This window comes from Carcharhinus amblyrhynchos, chromosome 2 (genome assembly GCF_965287045.1).
Source record: "Carcharhinus amblyrhynchos chromosome 2, sCarAmb.v2.hapA, whole genome shotgun sequence".
NCBI lineage: Eukaryota > Metazoa > Chordata > Chondrichthyes > Carcharhiniformes > Carcharhinidae > Carcharhinus > Carcharhinus amblyrhynchos.
This window is the reverse complement of record NC_137325.1, coordinates 18,855,413-18,874,318: the sequence shown is the minus strand read 5'-3', so window position 1 is coordinate 18,874,318 and position 18,906 is coordinate 18,855,413. Positions and strand designations below refer to the sequence as shown.

Genomic DNA, 18,906 nt, shown 5'->3' with positions numbered 1-18,906 from the left:
TATATGTTGGGGTCTACATAGCTCCAAGTGGTATAAGATGAATCTCATTAGCAACCTTGTAAACAGAGCACTAACCTTGCAAGTTTGGTGCAGAAATAGAACATAAAGCTATCCTATGGGCTAATAGTTATCCTGATCAGATTACTGTTCACTGTATATAGGATGAACTTCCAACTGCACCAAAGGCTGCCACTTTCAGACTTAAAAACGGCCCTGGCTACCTCAAATTACCCTGTACAGGCAAAGTATCTCAGAAATTTGAACAGCAGGCTAAGGAAGCCATTTTAGACCGCTACTAATACAATGGCTACGTGATATTTTCCACTAACAGAATGCTGCTCTTAGTCTAAAAATTCATTCTACCTACCACACAGTTCAGCAAAATCGCGTACGTATTTCAATGCCAGTGTGATGCCAGGTGCGTAGTCTATATATACCAACGTTATGGAATTAAACCGCATGTCTTTTGGTTGGTTGTAATAAGCGCAGTACCATCTTCAACCAGCCGACATTTGCCAAAACCCAAAACAAAAAGGCTACATTTAGATGTGATTCTGTGATTGGGCAGCACTGAGCTCTGAGTGCGCTAATAATTACTAACAACCAAATTAGGAAAATCAATCGAGCTTGTTACATGGTTCATTTATGCCTGCTATAACTGACATACATTCCTATACATGGACCCTGTTCTCTGCAAACAAGCAGAATATGTCCTGTGCTTTTTTTTCCAATTGCCCAGGAGATTATTTGGAGCTCATTCTTTCCTAATGCTTTTCCATGACAACATCTCAGCCGATCTTTGCCAACCAATCTGCATCCTTTCCTCATGATGTGTATGAATTGTTGTAAATTTGGCATTCTTGCGTTTGTCCTGATGTGCGCAAGCCTAAAACTCCACGTCTCTCTTTGCTGCAATATTCAAGTCTTGTACTATCAAGTGACTGTTCTTATAGTCCAGAACAAAGCAGTGGGCTGAAATTAGATTGCCTGTACATTCTCTTGGTGAAGAATGTAAGAATAAATTATTGTTTTTATTTCTTTAATATAAAAAAAGGAAGTATGAACAGTTAGTAAGATGAAAACAGATCAATAAGAAAATGGTTGTTTTCATGGTAAAAGTTTCCATAAGTTATCTTAATTAGGTTGCTGTTACACAGGCGACTCCTATTACCAATCATCATATATATATTACCTATTACAGAGTTAGTCTCTTCAGGGTACAGAATTGGACTACCACAAATGGTAATGTGTGAGCTGGTTCCAGTTTGTCCATCAATGGCATTATAAGCATTAAGAGTCATTAGTAATAGGTGATTGAGTTAGCATGCTGTAATGCATTTCAGCATTCTTTGGAACTAACTCTCCCAGACACATAGGAATTCCTCTTATGAAGTGTCATGGTAGAAGCCCTGGATATGGCCACAATTTGTTGAGAGTTCATAACATTTGCTTGCCTAGTTCTGCACTTCCCAAAATCACTGTCCTTCTTTGAGCAACCATCAGGAGCACTGCCACATAAATATTTCAACGTCTGTGTGCAAGTACTTCAATTCCCACAACTGAAAGGGAATTGGCTGTGTTCAGCACTTTCAGGCTTACAAATGTACTGCATCAACACAATCAATTTAAGTGCTCATTTACATTTTCCATGAACAATGAATCTTTCGAGAATAGATTTACCAATGTGCTAACAGAGAGTCAGTGCAGACTCGATGGGCCGAATTTTCTCCTTCTGCACTGTAGAGATTCTATAAGGTCAGTACAGAAACTGGAGGATGTTAGTGGGTGAAACACTAAAGGTTCACAAGCAATGAACTGAAGCCACTGAGGTAGAGTCAAGTGCTAGGCCACTACAAATATAAAACAAGGAATATAAGATCTTAGTATGGCTGCGTCTCAGGTATTGTGAACTACATTTAGAGCAAGTGCAACAAACAGCAACTCACCTTGCGATTCGGCACTTTACAGCCTATCAGCCTCGATAATGTGTTCAATAGTACTGACCGAAATTTTATCAGTACGGCCACTCTGATTCCAGGGGCGGGCAAGGCTTGGAGGATGGCATTCTCCACTGCCCTCAGGCGGGATCGTATGAACCTCAGGCAGACGTGCTAGTAAAATTCTGCCTACAGCGTAGCGCTAGGTGGCTGCCAATACCCATCATTGCACGTGCAGGAAACAAACGATACTGTGTCCCAGTGTATGGGTTTGATTTATGGAGACAACATGAGATGCAGAAGCAGGGGTAATAGTGTTGATTTTGTGCGTATTCTGGGTATTTGCATATTCTGCATCACGATGATTCATAGAATCCCTACTGTGCAGAAGGAGGCCATTCGGCCCATTAATAAGATTATGATGGGAATAAATCAGATATAAGTAGAGAAGTTGTTTCCAGTGGCAGGTGAAACTAGAACTAGGGGGCATGTCCACAAAATAAGGGGGAGCAGGTTTAGGACTGAGTTGAGGAGGAACTTATTTACCCAAAGGGCTCTGAATCTGTGGAATTCCCTGCCCAGTGAAGCAGTTGAAGCTACCTCATTAAATGTTTTTAAGGCAAGGATAGATACATTTTTGAACAGTAAAGGAATTAAGGGTTATGGTGAGTGCGTAAGTGGAGCTGAGTCCACGAAAAGATCAGCCATGATCTTACTGAATAGCAGAGCAGACTCGAGGGGCCACATGGCCTACTCCTGCTCCTCGTTCTTATATTCATTGAGCCTACATTCACAACAATCCCACCCAGGCCTTATCCCCATAACCCTAACTATTTACTCTGCTAATCCTCCTGACACTAAGGGGCAATTTAGCATGGCCAATCAACATCTTTGGAGTATGGGAGGAAACTGGAGCACCTGGAAAAAACCCTAGCAGACATGGGGTGAACATGCAAACTCCACACAAACAGTGACCCAAGGCCAGGATTGAATCCAGGTTCCTGGTGCTGTGAGGCAGCAATGCTAATCACTGTGCCACCATGCCGTGCTTCTATTTTGTCACATATGCGTAAAAATCATTCCAGTTCTCAAATCACCTCATGTAATATACCTAATTTTTCTTTCAAATACTGAGAAAAACAAACTCTCAATGAGAGCAGTGTGGTGGCACAAATCTCAGAGCACATGCTTCACAATCTAACTGTGCCAGAGCCAAACAGTTCCTGGAGTAATACATTTTTCCCATTGACATCAGCTTCAGACAACTTTATGTTATCAACTTGATTTCACCCTGTTTAACAAGAAAGAAAATGAGGCATTTTGGTGTCTGCGGGGTTAAGTAACCCTGCATCATCGGATTATCTACAGCAATGCAGTAAGTAGCAAGATGTCCTCTACTGCATCACAAAAGGCTGATAACTGGAACTGGTCACTCACAACGACATCATACAATTGCCACTGTGCGAAAGAGGCTATCTGGCCTATCAGATCTGCACCGACTTTCTGAAAGAGTATCCCATTCAGGCCACCCTCCCCTCCACACCATGCATTTATAATGGCTAATCCACCTAACGTATACATCTGTGGACGCTAAGGGGCAATTTAGCATGGTCAATCATTGTCGTTGGTGCAGACTTGATGGGCCAAATGGCCTCCTTCTGCACTGTAAGGATTCTGTAATTCTACTTTCATTTTGAGCCAGCACCATTACTCTGGTACAGCTTTTTTAATTCATTCATGGGACATGGTCATGGCTGGATGGCCAGCATTTATTGCCCTAGTTGCCCTTGGATGGCAGTTGAGAGTCAAGAACATTGCTTTGGAATCACATGTAGGCCAGACTGGGTAAGGACAACAGATTTCCTTCTCTAAAAGACATCAGTGAACCAGTTGGGTTTTTTTGACAATTGACAATGGTTTCATGGTCATCAGTAGATTGTTAATTCCAGATTTTTTTTTATTGAATTCAAATTCTGCCACTTGCTGTGGCAGGATTTGAACCCAGGTCCTAGAACATTAGCTGAGTATCTGTACTAATAGTCTAGCAATAATACCACAAGGTTATCGCCTCCCCAGTAATGGCATTCAACACTCGCTCTCTCACCATCCCTGTCTGACATATAACCTGCAAACACATGATGTGGAGGAGGAGGTATTGTCCTCCAGTTTCTCCCAGCAATACGGATCCCACACAGAGAAACTAGGAGGAGGAGCAGGCTTTTTGGCTCTTCGAGCCTGCTGTGCCATTCAATATGATCATGGTTGATCCTCAATCTCAATTTTCATATTCCCGCTTTCTCTCCATACCCCATGATGCCATCAAAAGCTAAACAATTATCCATCTCTTTTTTTGAATACATTCAAAGACTTGACCTCCTCAATCTGGTAGAGAATTCCATAGGTTCATTACTCTTTGAGTGAAGAAATACTTCCTCATCTCAGTCCTAAATGGTCTACCCAGTATCCTGAGATTGTGTCCGCTGGTTCTAGATTCCCCAACTAGGGAAACAACCAGGCCAACATTTATCTTCCTACTTGCTTGCTATACCTGCCTCTCTACCTTCATTGACTGGTGTACAAGGAGACCCACATCCATTTGTACATTCCCACTTACTAATATATCAGCATTTACAAAATAATTTCCTTTCTGTTTTCACACCAAAGTTATAATTTCACATTTTGCCACATTATACTGCATCTACCATGCGTTTGCCCACTCACTCAATCCGTCTAAATCACCTTGAAGTGTCCTTGCATCCTTCTCACAATTCCATCCAGTTTTGTGTTATCAGCAAACTGGAAATGTTACAGGTCATTTATATATTGTGAACAGCTGGGGCCCAAGCACTGATCCCTGCAGAACCCCAATAGTCACTGCATGCCACTCGGAATCGGTAGGAACTGCTCCAGAGTTTACAATGCATCCACTATTTCCAGGGCCATTTCCTTTAATGCTCTGGGATGTAGATCATCAGGCCCTGGTGATTTGTCAGCCTTCAATCCTGTTAACTTGCCCACACCATTTTTTAAATTCTCATTAATTTCCTTCAAATCTACCATATCACTAAACTCTTGGTTCCCTGACATTTCCGGAAGGTTATGTGTGCCCTCTTTTGTGAGGACAAAACCGAAGTATGTATTCAATTCTTCTGCTGTTTCTTTGCTCCCCAGTATAATTTCCCAGCTCCTGACTGTAAGGGAGCCAAATTCTTCTTCGCTAATCATTTTCTCTTCACATATTTATAGAAGTTTTTCTATGTTCCCTTCAATTTTACTCTCACCCTCTAACTCCCCCCTCTTGATCAATTTTTTTGTCCTCTTCTGCTGAATTCAAAAATGCTCTCAATCCTCAGGCTTCCCCTTTCGCTGGCAATTTTATATGTCTCATCTTTGGATTTAATATTATCCCTAATTTCTTTTGTATGCTACCTTTCCTTATCATTGTTGTTGTGGTGGACATTTCTACCCTTATCCACCATCCCTCAAGCCCATCACCTGTATTGTGGCCCTACATGGACCTCTACCCACCCATTTAGATGCTATGCGCATGGTCACTGAGTGAAGTGAGCCACCAAGGAGGCCTTCATGTACCCCTATTGCCCACCCCATCTTAAGTTATGTGTTTCCAACCTACAGGCTGCTGATGCCATTAATTACCGTTCCATTCTATCTGCACCCCAATGCAGACACAGCCAAATACAGGGAGAGTGAGTGAGACAGTCCTACACACCAAGCTGCGCTCGTTTCCCCTGGAGCACATAGCCCTTACCCCTCCCTGCAGCTGGAGCATACCATGTTCCCAATGATTCCCCCCACTGCATGCTCTCTTTCCCCCGGACTGTCTCCTAATTTCTGACATCTGACTATGACGTCCACGTAGTCCCTGGACTGCCTGTAATTTGTCCAACTGTACACCAAAAATTACACAAAGGAAACCTGCCTCTGTTGTAGCTTCTCACCCTACTCTTCAGAGAATTCAGTGACCCACATTTTCAGAGGGAATTGGGACAGGAATGAAGGATAAAAAAGAGACAGCCTCGCTTAAGGTGTTGATAGGCACTGGGGACCCGGGTTCAATTCCAGCCTTGGGTGACTGTGTGGAGTTTGTGTGTTCTCCCTGGGTCTGTGTGGGTTTCCTCCGGGTGCTCTGGTTTCCTCCCATAGTCCAAAGATGTGCAGGTTAGGAGCATTGGTCATGTTAAATTACTGCTCAGTAACCCAAAATGTGTAGGTTAGGGGGATTAGTGAGGTGAATATGTGGGATCACAGTGATAGAGCCTGGTGGCATGCTCTGTGGAGAGTCGATGCAGACTCAATGGGCCGAATAGCCTCTTTTTGCACTGCAGGGATTTTATGATTCTATTAAATGCTTGCAACACTGGAGGAATCCATCTGTGTGACTGCATGGCAGGCCCCCATTTATTAGAGTAGACCTGATTCTGCCCCGAGTTATTTCCTGAAAAAAGATAGCATATTAAGTACTTACACTCCCTTTAAGTCAGGAGTGAGGTGGATGCTCATCAAGAGGATGAAAACAATTTCACAAGGGCGACTAACCCTTCTTTCAGATTGCATCCTCTATTGCCCACTGATCAAGTCATGAGGGAGGGAGGGTGGCCCCTACAGGTGAATACAGACCTGGATAATACATAGGCACTAAAGGACATAATAATGACTCGGAAGGATTTTTAAAGAAGTTTTATTAGTGTCACAAGTAGGCTTACATTAATACTGCAATGAAGTTACTGTGAAAATCCCCTAGTCGCCACATTCCGGCGCCTGTTCAGGTACACTGAGGGAGAATTTAGCGTGGCCAATGCACCTAACCAGCACGTCTTTCAGACTGTGGGAGGAAACCGGAACACCCGAAGGACACCCTCGCAGACATAGGGAGAATGTGCAGACTCCACACAGACAGTGACCCAAGGAACCCTGGGTCCCTGGCACCATGAGGTAGCAGTGCTAACCACTTAGGGGGAGAGATGCTGCAAAAAAAAAAGTCATCCTGTTATGTAATCTTCCCAGGGATTTAGTGCAATACCCACCCATTGCAACAGGTTACAAAGGACGCAACCTCCTAATAACTAGCTGAAAACTTCTACAAGAACATCTTGTGAATCGCATCATTTTTCGGTACAGTGATATGGTAGGATTCAAAATACGTGGGTTTGAGAACTGATGCACTGGTTGAATTTCTGCTACCTGTGGCTTTCCTGGAGCTTATCAGTCAGTTCATGGATTTTGGTGTAACAATGGACTTGGTGCTTCAGATTGTCAATCTCACATTGCAGCTTTTGGTTGTGACCCTGCAGCTCTGAATATATAAAGAAAAAGGGAAATAAGCCATGGAAAAGTAAGTCTACGCCACAAGAGAACTTAAAATGCATGAAATGTCAATGACCTGCAATTCCAGCTCCATCTGTCTCCACGGATATTGCCTGACCTGCTGAGTTTTTCCATTTTTTTCTGCCTCTACTCTAGAAATACATAAGCTACATAGCTGCTGCTATGGAAATAATCTGCATTCATATAATGCTTTCCATAAATTCATAGTGCCTGTGGTGCGTAATAGCCAATTAATTCATTTGGAACATGACATAGCCAATATTACACAGCACAGATTATTGCCTGATCTGGAGCACAGTGCCTTTGACAGTGCAGCACTGGACTAGGTGAAGTGCTGGAGTGGCATTTGAATGCAAGGCCTATTGATTCAGAAACAAGAGACTTGATGGGCCGAATGGCTTTCTTCTGCACTGTAGGGGATTCTATGATTGTATGTAATCAATTGACCATGGAAGCAGCCATTATACACCATGATCAGGGAAGTTTAGCAATTACAAATGGTTCTTCTGGCAGTTGTAGCACCTCCATTAAAGCCAGCTGAGGCCACCTAAACCTTCCAATAAGGAGAAATACCAAATCCTCAGAAGGTTGTGTTAATAAATCTATTACACTGAATGAATTATTTTCCTAACCTATCAGTGCTGCAGGGTCAAGGTTTCAGCACTGCACAGCTTGCAATCTGGTTAGTTTTTAATCATAAAACAAGCTTTCCCTTTCAAAACACACATTATTTCACAAAGTTCACGCAACGCAAGCATGCTAATGTGCTGCATTCATAAAAGGCCCATTCATTGGGACTCACCTTCAACTTGCAGGTTTGTGGAACTGGAAGCATTGAGCGCTTTTTGTTCTAGTTTTATCAGATGGTTCTGTAAATGATTTTTCTCATCCAACGTCTGACCCAAACAATCCTTCAGTGTTTCCTGTTACAGCAGAGCCAAACAAAAACCATGGAAAAGTTTGTTACAAAGGGGCCAAAAACCAACCAACAAACACCTACTTGCCCAATTAGTCCCAGAATTTTATTTTACTGTATTCACAAGTAATTAATTGTTCATTAACTGCACTATAAAGAGACAGAGACCATATTCATTTGTCACACCATCAGGCTGGCTTTCATGCATTACTTGTAAGGTTTTTCAAACTGTTTGCCAGACCACCGCTCTGCCCAATCATACCACGACTAATGAGGTTAGTTTCATTTCTCGTTTGCTGCCCTGAAACTTACACTTAATTTCTTATAAATTAAAACAAAAAGCCACAAAGAGTTCTCAACATTATCAAGTATTTTGCTACACTTCTATAAATAATGTGCCCAATGCATTTTCATTCACATCTGGGCAGCCTCCCACCTGCTCATGCTTCTTAAAGATAGTGTCAGCAATCCCAAGGAAAACAGTGCTATCATTATGGAACAATTTTATTAGTTGGACTGCTTACAACAATCGTACAATGCCTGTAACATATTAAATCATCACAAGGCACTTAATAGAAGCATGGTCAGACAAACATGGATAGGAGGAGAGGAGGAGACACTGGGGCAGGTGGCTAAAAACTTGGTTAAAGAGCGAAGTTTATGTAGAATCTTAAAGAAAAAAGTGTAGGAGAGTCAGAAAGGTTTGGGGGTTTGGAATGCTTGATCTTATGGTCTAGCCAGCTGAAGGTACAGCCACCAACTATAGAGTGAAGGGAGCAGGGGTGCATTTCAGGCCAGAATTGGAGGAATGCAGAGCTCTTGGAGGGTTGTCAGGCTGTAGAAAGTCTGAGAGAGGGGAAACCCCAAGACGATTAGGGATTGAAATACAAGTATGAAAATTTATTAATCAGTATGTTGGTGAACTAAACACCAATGTATGTCAAAGAGTACAAGGGTAAGAAGGGAACAGGACTTGGCGCGTACATGATGTAATGGTGTCAGAGGGGGTTGGATGAGTTCTAATTTATTCTGGGTGGAATATGAAAGTAAAAAGTCTGACAACACCAGGTTTTAGTCCAACCTATTTATTTGATAATATAGATTTATTTGATAAATAGGTTGGACTAAAACCTGGTGTTGTCAGACTTTTTACTGTGTTTACGCCAGTCCAACGCCGGCATACCCACATCATGGAATATGAAAGGGCAGCCTTTTATATTCCACACAGTACTAGAAAGGATTAATTTGGAAATAACGAAAACATGGATGAGGGTTTCAGCAGCAGACAGAATAAGGCGGGGCAGACAATGTTACAGCAGGTAGTATTTGTGATGGTGAGAATATATTGGAATATATATTGGAAGTTCAGTGCAGGGTCAAATAAGCTACTAAGGTTATGAATAGGCTGGCTCAGCTTCACACTATGATCAGGAACCATTGGTGAGGAAACAGATTTCTTGGTAAAGGCCAAAGATGGTACCGTTGGTTTTCCCAATATTTAATTATTTTGTTCCTATTGTCACGCAGTAATTTCAGAACTCTTTTGCAGTATCTCACTGCAGATGGACCCAGAGGCTGCCAGGAACTGTGCTATGGGAATAATTGCCTGAATCACAAAAGGTTCATACTAATACCAGTTGGGTGTTCACATGCAAAGTCCTTTTAGGTCAGGCTCTTTCAAATCAATGGCCCAAATTGCGCAGTTGCTAATGCTCATCAACTGCCCCTGAATGCAACTATAATTAACATAATTGAAATGATTGTATGTGTAAGATGCTAAAACGGTTATCTTATGAGGATAGGTTGCTTAATCCTCCTGAATATAGAAGCTTAAGGAATTATCTAATTGAGATGTTTAAAAGAATCGATTGGATTGATCAAGAGAAACTATTTCTTCTTCTAACGGAACCAAGAAGAATGAGGTTGATCCTTAGAATCAGAGCTAGGCTGTTCAGGAAGCACCTCTTCACACAAAGAATTACAGAAATTTGGAACACTTCTCTGAAAAGCTGTTGAAACTAAGATTAATATTTTTTTCTTAGACAAGGGTATTAACGTTTAAAGTTTATTTATATGTGTCACATTAACACCACAATGAAATTACTGTGAAAATCCCCTTGTTGCCCACACTCCAGTGCCTGTTTGGGTACGTTGAGGGGAATTTAGCATGGTCAATGCACCTAACCAGCACATTTTTCGGACTGTGGGAGGAAACCGGAGTACCCGAACAAAACCCACACAGACACAGGAAAAATGTGCAAACTCCGCACAGAGCGCGCCAGGGATCGAACCCGGGTCCCTGGCACTGTGAGGCAACAGTGCTAACCATCGTGCCACCATGCAGCCTGAGAATCAAATCGGAAAGAAAGGTGAGTACATGGATTCAAAATATAGATTAGCCTCCTATAATGGATTGCAGAATAGGCTCAATGGGCTGAATGAATGGCCTCCCCTTCTGTCCATGACCCTCTGCAAAATGGACCACTTTGATGGAAAGAATATTCAGTAATAGAAAGAGTATTGTCCAAAAGCTTGATGTTAATCTCAATTTTTAAAAATTACATTGCTGAGATAGTTGATCCAGTTGAGGCAATTGCCCTCTGCACAACCTGACTTTCATAGGTGTAGGCTGAATTAATGAGTGACCAGTTCTTACCATGTCTCTTTGAGCTTGAGTTAGTTGCATGGATAGCTTTTGGAATTCTTCAGTATATTGCTGCTTCTGCTGGCAAAGACAGGTTTCCAAAGATTCATTCTTCGCTCTTAATTTGTTGATCCCTTCTTGAAGCTTCTTGGTTTCTTTTGGCTGGTTTTCAAGTGCCACTTGCTCCTTCATGGCACACATCATTTTTCTTGCCTGATCTATTTAGACAACAATAAAAGTGAATGTCAATGGCAATACACATTACAAGTACAGTATCTCAAATCTGGTTATCCAGAAGCTGGCAGTGTCTGAAAGTTGGGCATTTTCTTTTTAAGCACCATGCAAAATTTTTAAGTCAGCGAAAAAACTTGCTCGGGGAGTTGTTGCATTGCAGTGCTGTTATCCATGTTGTGTGCCTTACGTTTTGAGTGGCTTATCGACCCTTGACTTCACCAGACCCAGCTCGAAAAAGTTCAGAACATCGTAGCATCAATGCAGTTTTGTGCACCCATTGTTTTTCCCAGTGGTCCGAGCCACCCTTTACACCAAAGTGCTTTGCAATCATATGATTTGGTTTCCATGTGTCCCCTATTCATTGAATTAAGGAGTTCTGGCAAATTCCAAAACTTGGCACAGACTTGGTCGCAAGGTTGCCAGTTTTGAGGCATTCTACTTGCATATAATTGAACAGCACATTCTCAAGTGCGGGTGCTCAAAGGGAGGCACGGTGGCTAAGTGGTTAGTACTGCTGCCTCACAGCACCAGGGACCCAGTTCGATTCCCAGCTTGGGTCAATGTTTGTGCGGAGTCTGCATCGCGTCTGCGTGAGTTTCCTCCAGATGCTCCGGCTTCCTCCCATAGTCTGAAAGATGAGCTGGTTCAGTGCATTGGCCATGCTAAATTCTCCCTCAGTGCTTTCAAACAGATGCCAGAGTATGGCAACTAGGGGATTTTCACAGCAATTTCATTGTAGTGTTAATGTAAGCCTACTTGTGATACTATTAAATAAACTTTAAAGTCCAGAGTGGGAACGCAGCCCAAATCATTCTCACTCAGAGTTGAGACAGTGATCCACTAAGCCACAATAAGACACCTGAGATAAATGGAGGAAGTAGGGTAGCTAGCATTTTATCCTTAAACGAGAACACATCCAACCTTTGAAATAATTGCAAATTTAGGACTGAAAATTGAAGAGTACTCACACAGAAATTGTTCGTTACAATGAAGAGACTTAAATCCGTTCCAGTATCTGTCAACTAGATCGAGAAAACTATCCATGAGATTTGGGTTGGAGAAATCTGCATTAACTGGTGGACATTCTGTGGGCAGTACGTCACAGGACATCGAATGAGCTGTCTGTAAGATGCAAATCATACAGCAAAGTAGTGAAAAATTCAGACATGACTATTTTTACACTGCACCACAAAATTAGGCATCAGCTGCTGTCAATACTTTGCTAAACTTGCTGTAGTTATCAACTAGCAAAATAAACTGTCCAATGCTAACAATAATAGCCTACTTTTATTAAAGAAAGAAAATTATCCTGAAAGCATTTACACATTAAGATAATCTACTGCCAGTTATCTTTCACACATGAGCAAATTCACTCATTTATTTCTGCAAAGGATAGATTTATTACATTTAGCCTGTTGCCTGCTCTCTCTCTCTCTCTCTCTCTCACTGTTATTGCCTGGAGTGCTGAGTGTTTGCAGAACATTAATTGCTTTACTATTATCGTGCAGAATAGGTTGACGTGACAGTGTTCTTCCTCCAAATTCAGGATGTGGAGTTGCCGGTGTTGGACTGGGGTGGGCACAGAAAGCATTAGCAACACCAGGTTAAAGTCCAACAGGTTTATTTGGTAGCACAAGCTTTCAGAGTGCTGCTCCTTCATCAAGTGAGTGGAGTGGTAGATTCACAAACATGGCACATACATGCAAAGACACAATTGCAAAATGATTACAGATTGGAATGTGAAGAATGATTGGAATGTGAAGAATGATTGGAATGTGAAGAATGATTGGAATGTGAAGAATGATTGGAATGTGAAGAATGATTGGAATGTGAAGAATGATTGGAATGTGAGTCATTACAGGTATTCAAATGTTTACAGGTACAAAGAGTACAGTAAGTAGTCTCACAACACCAGGTTAAAGTCCAACAGGTTTATTTGGTAGCACAAGGTTTTGGAATGTTGCCCCTTCATCAGGTGAGCAAAGAGTTCAGTTCACAAACAGAGCATTTATAGACACAAACTCAATTGCAAGATAATGATTGGAATGCGAGTCTTATCAGGTAACCAAGTCTTTACAGATGCAGACAATGTGAGCGGAGAGAGGATTAAGCACAGGTTAAAGAGGTGTGAATTGTCTCCAGCCACGACAGTTAGTGAGATTTTGCAAACCCAGGCAAGTCGTGGGGGTTACAGATAGTGTGATATGAACCAAAGATCCCGGCTGAGCCATCCTCATGTGTGCGGAACTTGACTATTAGTTTCTGCTTAGTGATTTTGCATTGTCATGAAGGCTGCCTTGGAGAATTCTTGCCCGAAGATCAGAGGCTGAATGTCCTTGACTGCTAAAGTGTTCCCCAACAGGTAAGGAACACTCCTTCCTGAAGATGTCCATTCATTCATTGTTATAGCATCTGCATAGTCTCCCCAACGTACCATGCCTCAGGACATCCTTTCCTGCAGTGTATCAGGAAGACAATGTTGGCCAAGTCACAAGAGTATGTACTGTGTACCTGATGGATGGTGTTTTCATGTGAGATGATGGCATCCGTGTTGATGATCTGGCACGTCTTGCAGAGATTGCTGTGGCAGGGTTGTGTGGTGTCGTGGTCACTGTTCTCCTGAATGCTGGATAGTCTGCTGCATACAATGGCCTGTTTGAGGCACGGTTGTTTGAAGGCAAGTAGTGGAGTTGTAGGGATGGCTTTGGCGAGATGTTCGCCTTCGGCGAGATGTTCGCCTTCATCGAAGGCTCCAGAGAAGATGTCGTAGCTTCTGTGCTCTGGGGAAGTACTAGATGACGAAAGGTACTCTGTCTGCCATGTCCCATGTTTGTCTTCTGAGGAAGTCTGTGAAATTTTTCACTGTGACACGTCAGAACTGTCGATCGATGAGTTGAACACCATCTCCTGTTCTTACGAGGGCATCTTCCGCTTCTGCAGGTGTTTGCTGCAATCCTCCTCATCTCAGAAGATCCTGTGTATATGGAGGGCTTGTCCGTAGGGGATGGCTTCTTTAACATGTTTAGTGTGGAAGCTGGAGACGGGCTTGCACTACAGTGAAGAGCCGAGGTGAATATCTTTGATGGAGATGCGTGTGTCCAAGAATGCAACCAATTCTGGAATGTAGTCCATGGTGAATCTGATAGTGGGATGGAATTTGCTGATGTCATCATATAATTGTTTCCGTGATTGTGTGCCATAAGTCCAAAGGAAGAAAACGTCATCAATGTATCTAGTGTATAACGTCGGTTGAATGTCCTGTGTGGTGAAGAAGTCTTGTTTGAACCTCAGTACTCAACTCCGACAATTGCCAATCTTGAGACACGATTCTACAACTCATTCGCTTCATCTTGGACCACAATGTCTTCACTTTCAACCTCCATCCAGACACATGGAACAGCTATGGGGACCAGATTCATACCTCAATATGCCAACATCTTGTACCTAATGTATAGCGTTGGTTGAAGGTCCTGCGCAGTGAAGAGGTCTTGTTCGAACTTGTGCATGAAAATGTGATCCACTCATCAATCGACAGTTCCGATGTACCACAATGAAAAATTGCACAGACCTCCTCAGAAGACAAACATGGGACACGGCGGACAGAGTACCCTTCGTCAACCAGTATTTCCCCAGAGTGGAGAAGCTACGACATCTTCTCCACAGCCTTCAACACGTCATCTATGAAGACAAACATCTCGCCAAGGCCTTCCCCATACCTCCACTACTTGCCTTCAAACAACTGCGCAACCTCAAACAGACCATTGTTCGCAGCAAATACTCAGCCTTCAGGGGAAAAGTGACCACGACACCACAAAACCCTGCCATAGCAATCTTGCAAGACGTGCCGAATCATCGACACAAATGCCATCACCTCACATGAAAACACCATCCACTAAGTACGTGGTCCATACTCTTGAAACTCGACCAACATTGTCTACCTGACATGCTGCAAGAAAGGATGTCCTGAGGCGTGGTACATTGGCGAGACCATGCAATGCTACAACAATGGATGAATGGACACTGCACCACAATCATCAGGCAAGAGTGTTCCCTTCCTGTCGGGGAGCACTTCAGCAGTCAAAGGCATTCAGCACCTGATCTTCAGGCAAGCGTTCTCCAAGGCGGCCTGCACAACACACGACAACAACGCAGAATTGCTGAGCAGAAACTAATAGCCAAGTTCCGCACACGTGAGGACGGCCTCAATTGGGATCTTGGGTTCATATCACACTATCTGTAACCCCCAAGACTTGCCTGGGTTTGCAAAATCTCACTAACTTCCTGGCTGGAAACAATTCACACTTCTTTAACCTGTGCTTAATCCTCTCTCCACTCACGTTGTCTGCATTTGTGAAAACTTGATTATCCTTTAAGACTCACATTCCAACCATTATCTTGTAATTGAGTTTGTGTCTATATATGCTCTATTTGTGAAGCAAATTCTTCATTCACCTGATGAAGTGGCAATGCTCCAAAAGCTTGTGCTACCAAATAAACCTGTTGGACTTAAAGCTGGTGTTATGAGACCATCTCAAATTCAGGTTTAGCAAGAACTGATCACAGCAGGTTTGCACTACCAATATTGCCTGCTAGCAAAATACTGACTTCTACCTACAGATCAGGCTGTTTAAACCGAGAAACTGCGCTGCGAAGAGCAAGTTGCATTGAGTCACATGCTGCTCAGAGTCAACCCGACAAATTGCACACACTGATCGTCACGCTGCCATGCGAATATGGACCCAATCAGGGAAATTCTTCATTGGTATGAACTCAATCAAGACACACGTGCCAGAATTGTCACAAGGTGGCAACGTGTTGGAGATAGACTAGCATCCGATTAAATGTCACCACAATGGACATTGTGATATTTTATGCATCCTATCTATTCGTAGGTAGTGTTTAGTGTTGTACATTCCACTGCAGAATTTCCACTTCACCACAATTAGGTTGCCAGCATCAGAAAGAAGCAAGAAAAAAAAACATTTTCTAACAAACACGCTGAAAGATATGTCCAATACTGGAAACTTTAAAAAAAAATCAAGAATTAATTTCTGAATCTCAGCAGGTAAAGGAGACAGAACGCTAGCACCCCTCAGAGAAAAACAGCTGCATTTGCATCTTTTAAGAACAAAGCAAAATGCTACAACAATGGAAGTGTTGTATCTGCAATTCAAAAAAGACATGAGAAATCAAAAATGTCTGATGATTCTGGAACTCTGATTCTGCCGATCAATGTATTTAAACTAAAAACAGAAAATTTTGGAAAAGCACTCAGGAGGTCAAGAAGCTGTGGAGAGAGAGAAAAACAAGGTTAATGTTTTAGCATTTTTTGTTTTAATTTCAGGCTTCCATGGTGGAGCGGCACAGTGCCTCAGTGGTTAGCACTGCTGCCTCACAGCATCAGGAACTCAGGTTCAATTTCAGCCTTGGGTCACTGTCTGTGTGGAGTTTGCATATTCTCTCTGCGTCTATGTGGGTTTCCTCAGGTGCTCTAGTTTCCTCCCACATTCCAAAGATATGCGAGTTAGGTTGATTGGCCATGCTAAATTGATTCTTGTGTCAGAGGCTGGGCAGGGTAAATATGTGGAGTTACAGGAATAGGGCTTGGATGGGATTGTGGTCGGTGCAGACTTGATGGGCCAAATGGTTTCCCTCTGCAATGTACAGATTCTATGACCCAGCACTTTTCTTTTGTTTCAATGCAATTTGTTTTGTGAATTTAAGCAACTCCACTTTCTCTCTGTCTCTCAACCATTTGTGTTGAATATAGCAACTTACCCCACAGCCTCTAGGTCTAGTCGCGTTGCTCTTCCCATCATCCTCACCAGGTTTCTGAGGCGAAAGCTGCCTTCTGACATGTGGCTCCTCTGTCTGACTGTTATGAGAGGCTGGCATAGTCAGCACTGCTGAGGGCTGCCCACCCAGTACGTTTAGCATCTCTGCAGGTTGGCCATGCATCAGCCTGACGGGCTGATCCCCAGCTTGCGGCTTCTCCCCATTCACCTCATTGGTTGGCAAGGATGCTGTCGATTTGGAAACTTGATGCCCTGGTGCAGGAGAACTAGACGATGAGCCTGTGGGGAATAAAGAACCTCCATTTCAGGAATGCCTGAGGATATTCCAAAATCCCCTCCCAATTGTTTGCCCTTGAAGTGTAATCACTGCTGCTTTGGAGGCAAATGCAGAAGGACCAATTTTCACAAAGCAAGACCTCAGGACTGTAACAAAATAAATGATCAGTTCATCTGTCTTTGTGATGTTGGTTGAGGGACGAATGTTGACTAGGATAGCAGGGAGAACTCCCTGCTCTACGCTGGACATTGGCATGGGATCTTTTACATCCAGATGGAGGCAGGATTCTCTGGCCGGTCACACCAGTGGGATTCTCTGGTCCCGCTGCAGTGAATAGAGATTTGGCTGAGTGCCAAATTCTCCATTCTTGTGGGCAGCGAGACTTGAACAGCCAGCATTCCAGCCTGAGTCTCAGTTTGATGGAAAACAGGAGCACTGACAGCGCAGTGCATTCCTGGCTGTGGTGCATAAAATCAATTGTCGTCTGGCTGCCATCACAGCTGGAATTCAAGAACAAATCAATCTAGATATAAGACCATACGATATTGCAGAATGAAGTCAGGGAGCAAATATGCTGTCACATTGATGTGACACTCTGGGCAGGATTTTCTGGCCGTGCTCACCCCAAAACTGGAAAATCCCACCCAAGAGCAACAGACCTTTGCATGGTGTCCCCCCCATCCCCACCTGCTGCGATTCCCCCGGTGGGCGGGATGAGAAAATTCCAATTGCTGTGACAGAAAGATGTCCTTTGACTGAGTGAAAGAGGAACATATAGATCCCCATTAAAGAAAACCGGGGTGTAAATACCACTGTGCACCCAGGCCCCCAATTTTTCTCTAACATTGAACCTGAAGTCAATCTTGATGCTTGAAGAAATCACAAAGCAAGCAGTGAGCACACTTTAGTTTTGAGAATCGCAAAAGGGTCCACAATTCCATTGAAGGAAGAAATGGATTAAAGCATGGAGAGTATTCCTATTTTACAGAAGCAAATATGCCCCTCTCTTCTTAACTAACAATGGCTGGCATTTCCATAGTGGTAAATTGGAAAAATAGAGTTTATGACATTGGAGTAAAAGAAAGCAACTTCTCAGAAGTGCAATCTGACAAATATGACTAGAATCATGAATTATAGAAACTCTACAGTGCAGAAAGAGGCCATTTGGCCCATCGAGTCTGCACCAACCACAATCCCATCTAAGCCCTACCGCCATATCCCTACATATTTAGCCGCTAACCTCTCTAACCTACGCCCCTATATTATGTGCCGACTATTTAGGCAAAGGCGGTATTAAGAGGGTTAACCAAAAGCATGGTCAAAGAGTTGGTTTTAAGAAGGAGATATAGTGGATAGGCTGAACTGTTTAAGGGAGGGTATTTACAGGGTGGACCAAGGTAGCTGAAGGCATGAGGGTTAATGATGGGGCAGAGGGTGTTGGGAGGCCATAGTCAGTGAAAGGAAAATGTTGGTGTGAGGGGAAGGATGGACGTTTGTAGGGCTGGAGGAAATTGGGGGAAACTTAAAATACACAAATGAGAATTTGAAACATATGCTACTGTTGGACCAAGAGCCAATATAGAGCCAATTCAGTGAAGATTGAGGTAATGGGTGAGTAAAACTTTGTACGGCATTGGACTGGTATTGGGAAAATTGGATTTTGGTTTAAATATAGTTTATCAGAATGTAGAACAGGACCCTCTAGGATAAACGCTGGAATAGTCTACAGATGGCAAAGCAATGAATGAGGGACTTAG

General features: G+C 42.9%; 1 protein-coding gene across 1 annotated transcript in view; it reads right to left on the bottom strand.

Moving 5' to 3' along the window:
- The window catches only part of cep72 (centrosomal protein 72), a 144,845-nt gene that overhangs the window by 12,414 nt on the left and 113,525 nt on the right, over positions 1-18,906 (bottom strand). Inside the window, exons 9-13 of the mRNA XM_080203009.1 lie at positions 16,856-17,151; positions 12,046-12,199; positions 10,856-11,061; positions 8,086-8,206; positions 7,140-7,251 (exon numbers count right to left, since the gene is read on the bottom strand). Of these exons, the coding sequence (XP_080059135.1) occupies positions 7,140-7,251; positions 8,086-8,206; positions 10,856-11,061; positions 12,046-12,199; positions 16,856-17,151 (889 nt within the window). The remainder of the gene's footprint in view (positions 1-7,139; positions 7,252-8,085; positions 8,207-10,855; positions 11,062-12,045; positions 12,200-16,855; positions 17,152-18,906) is intronic.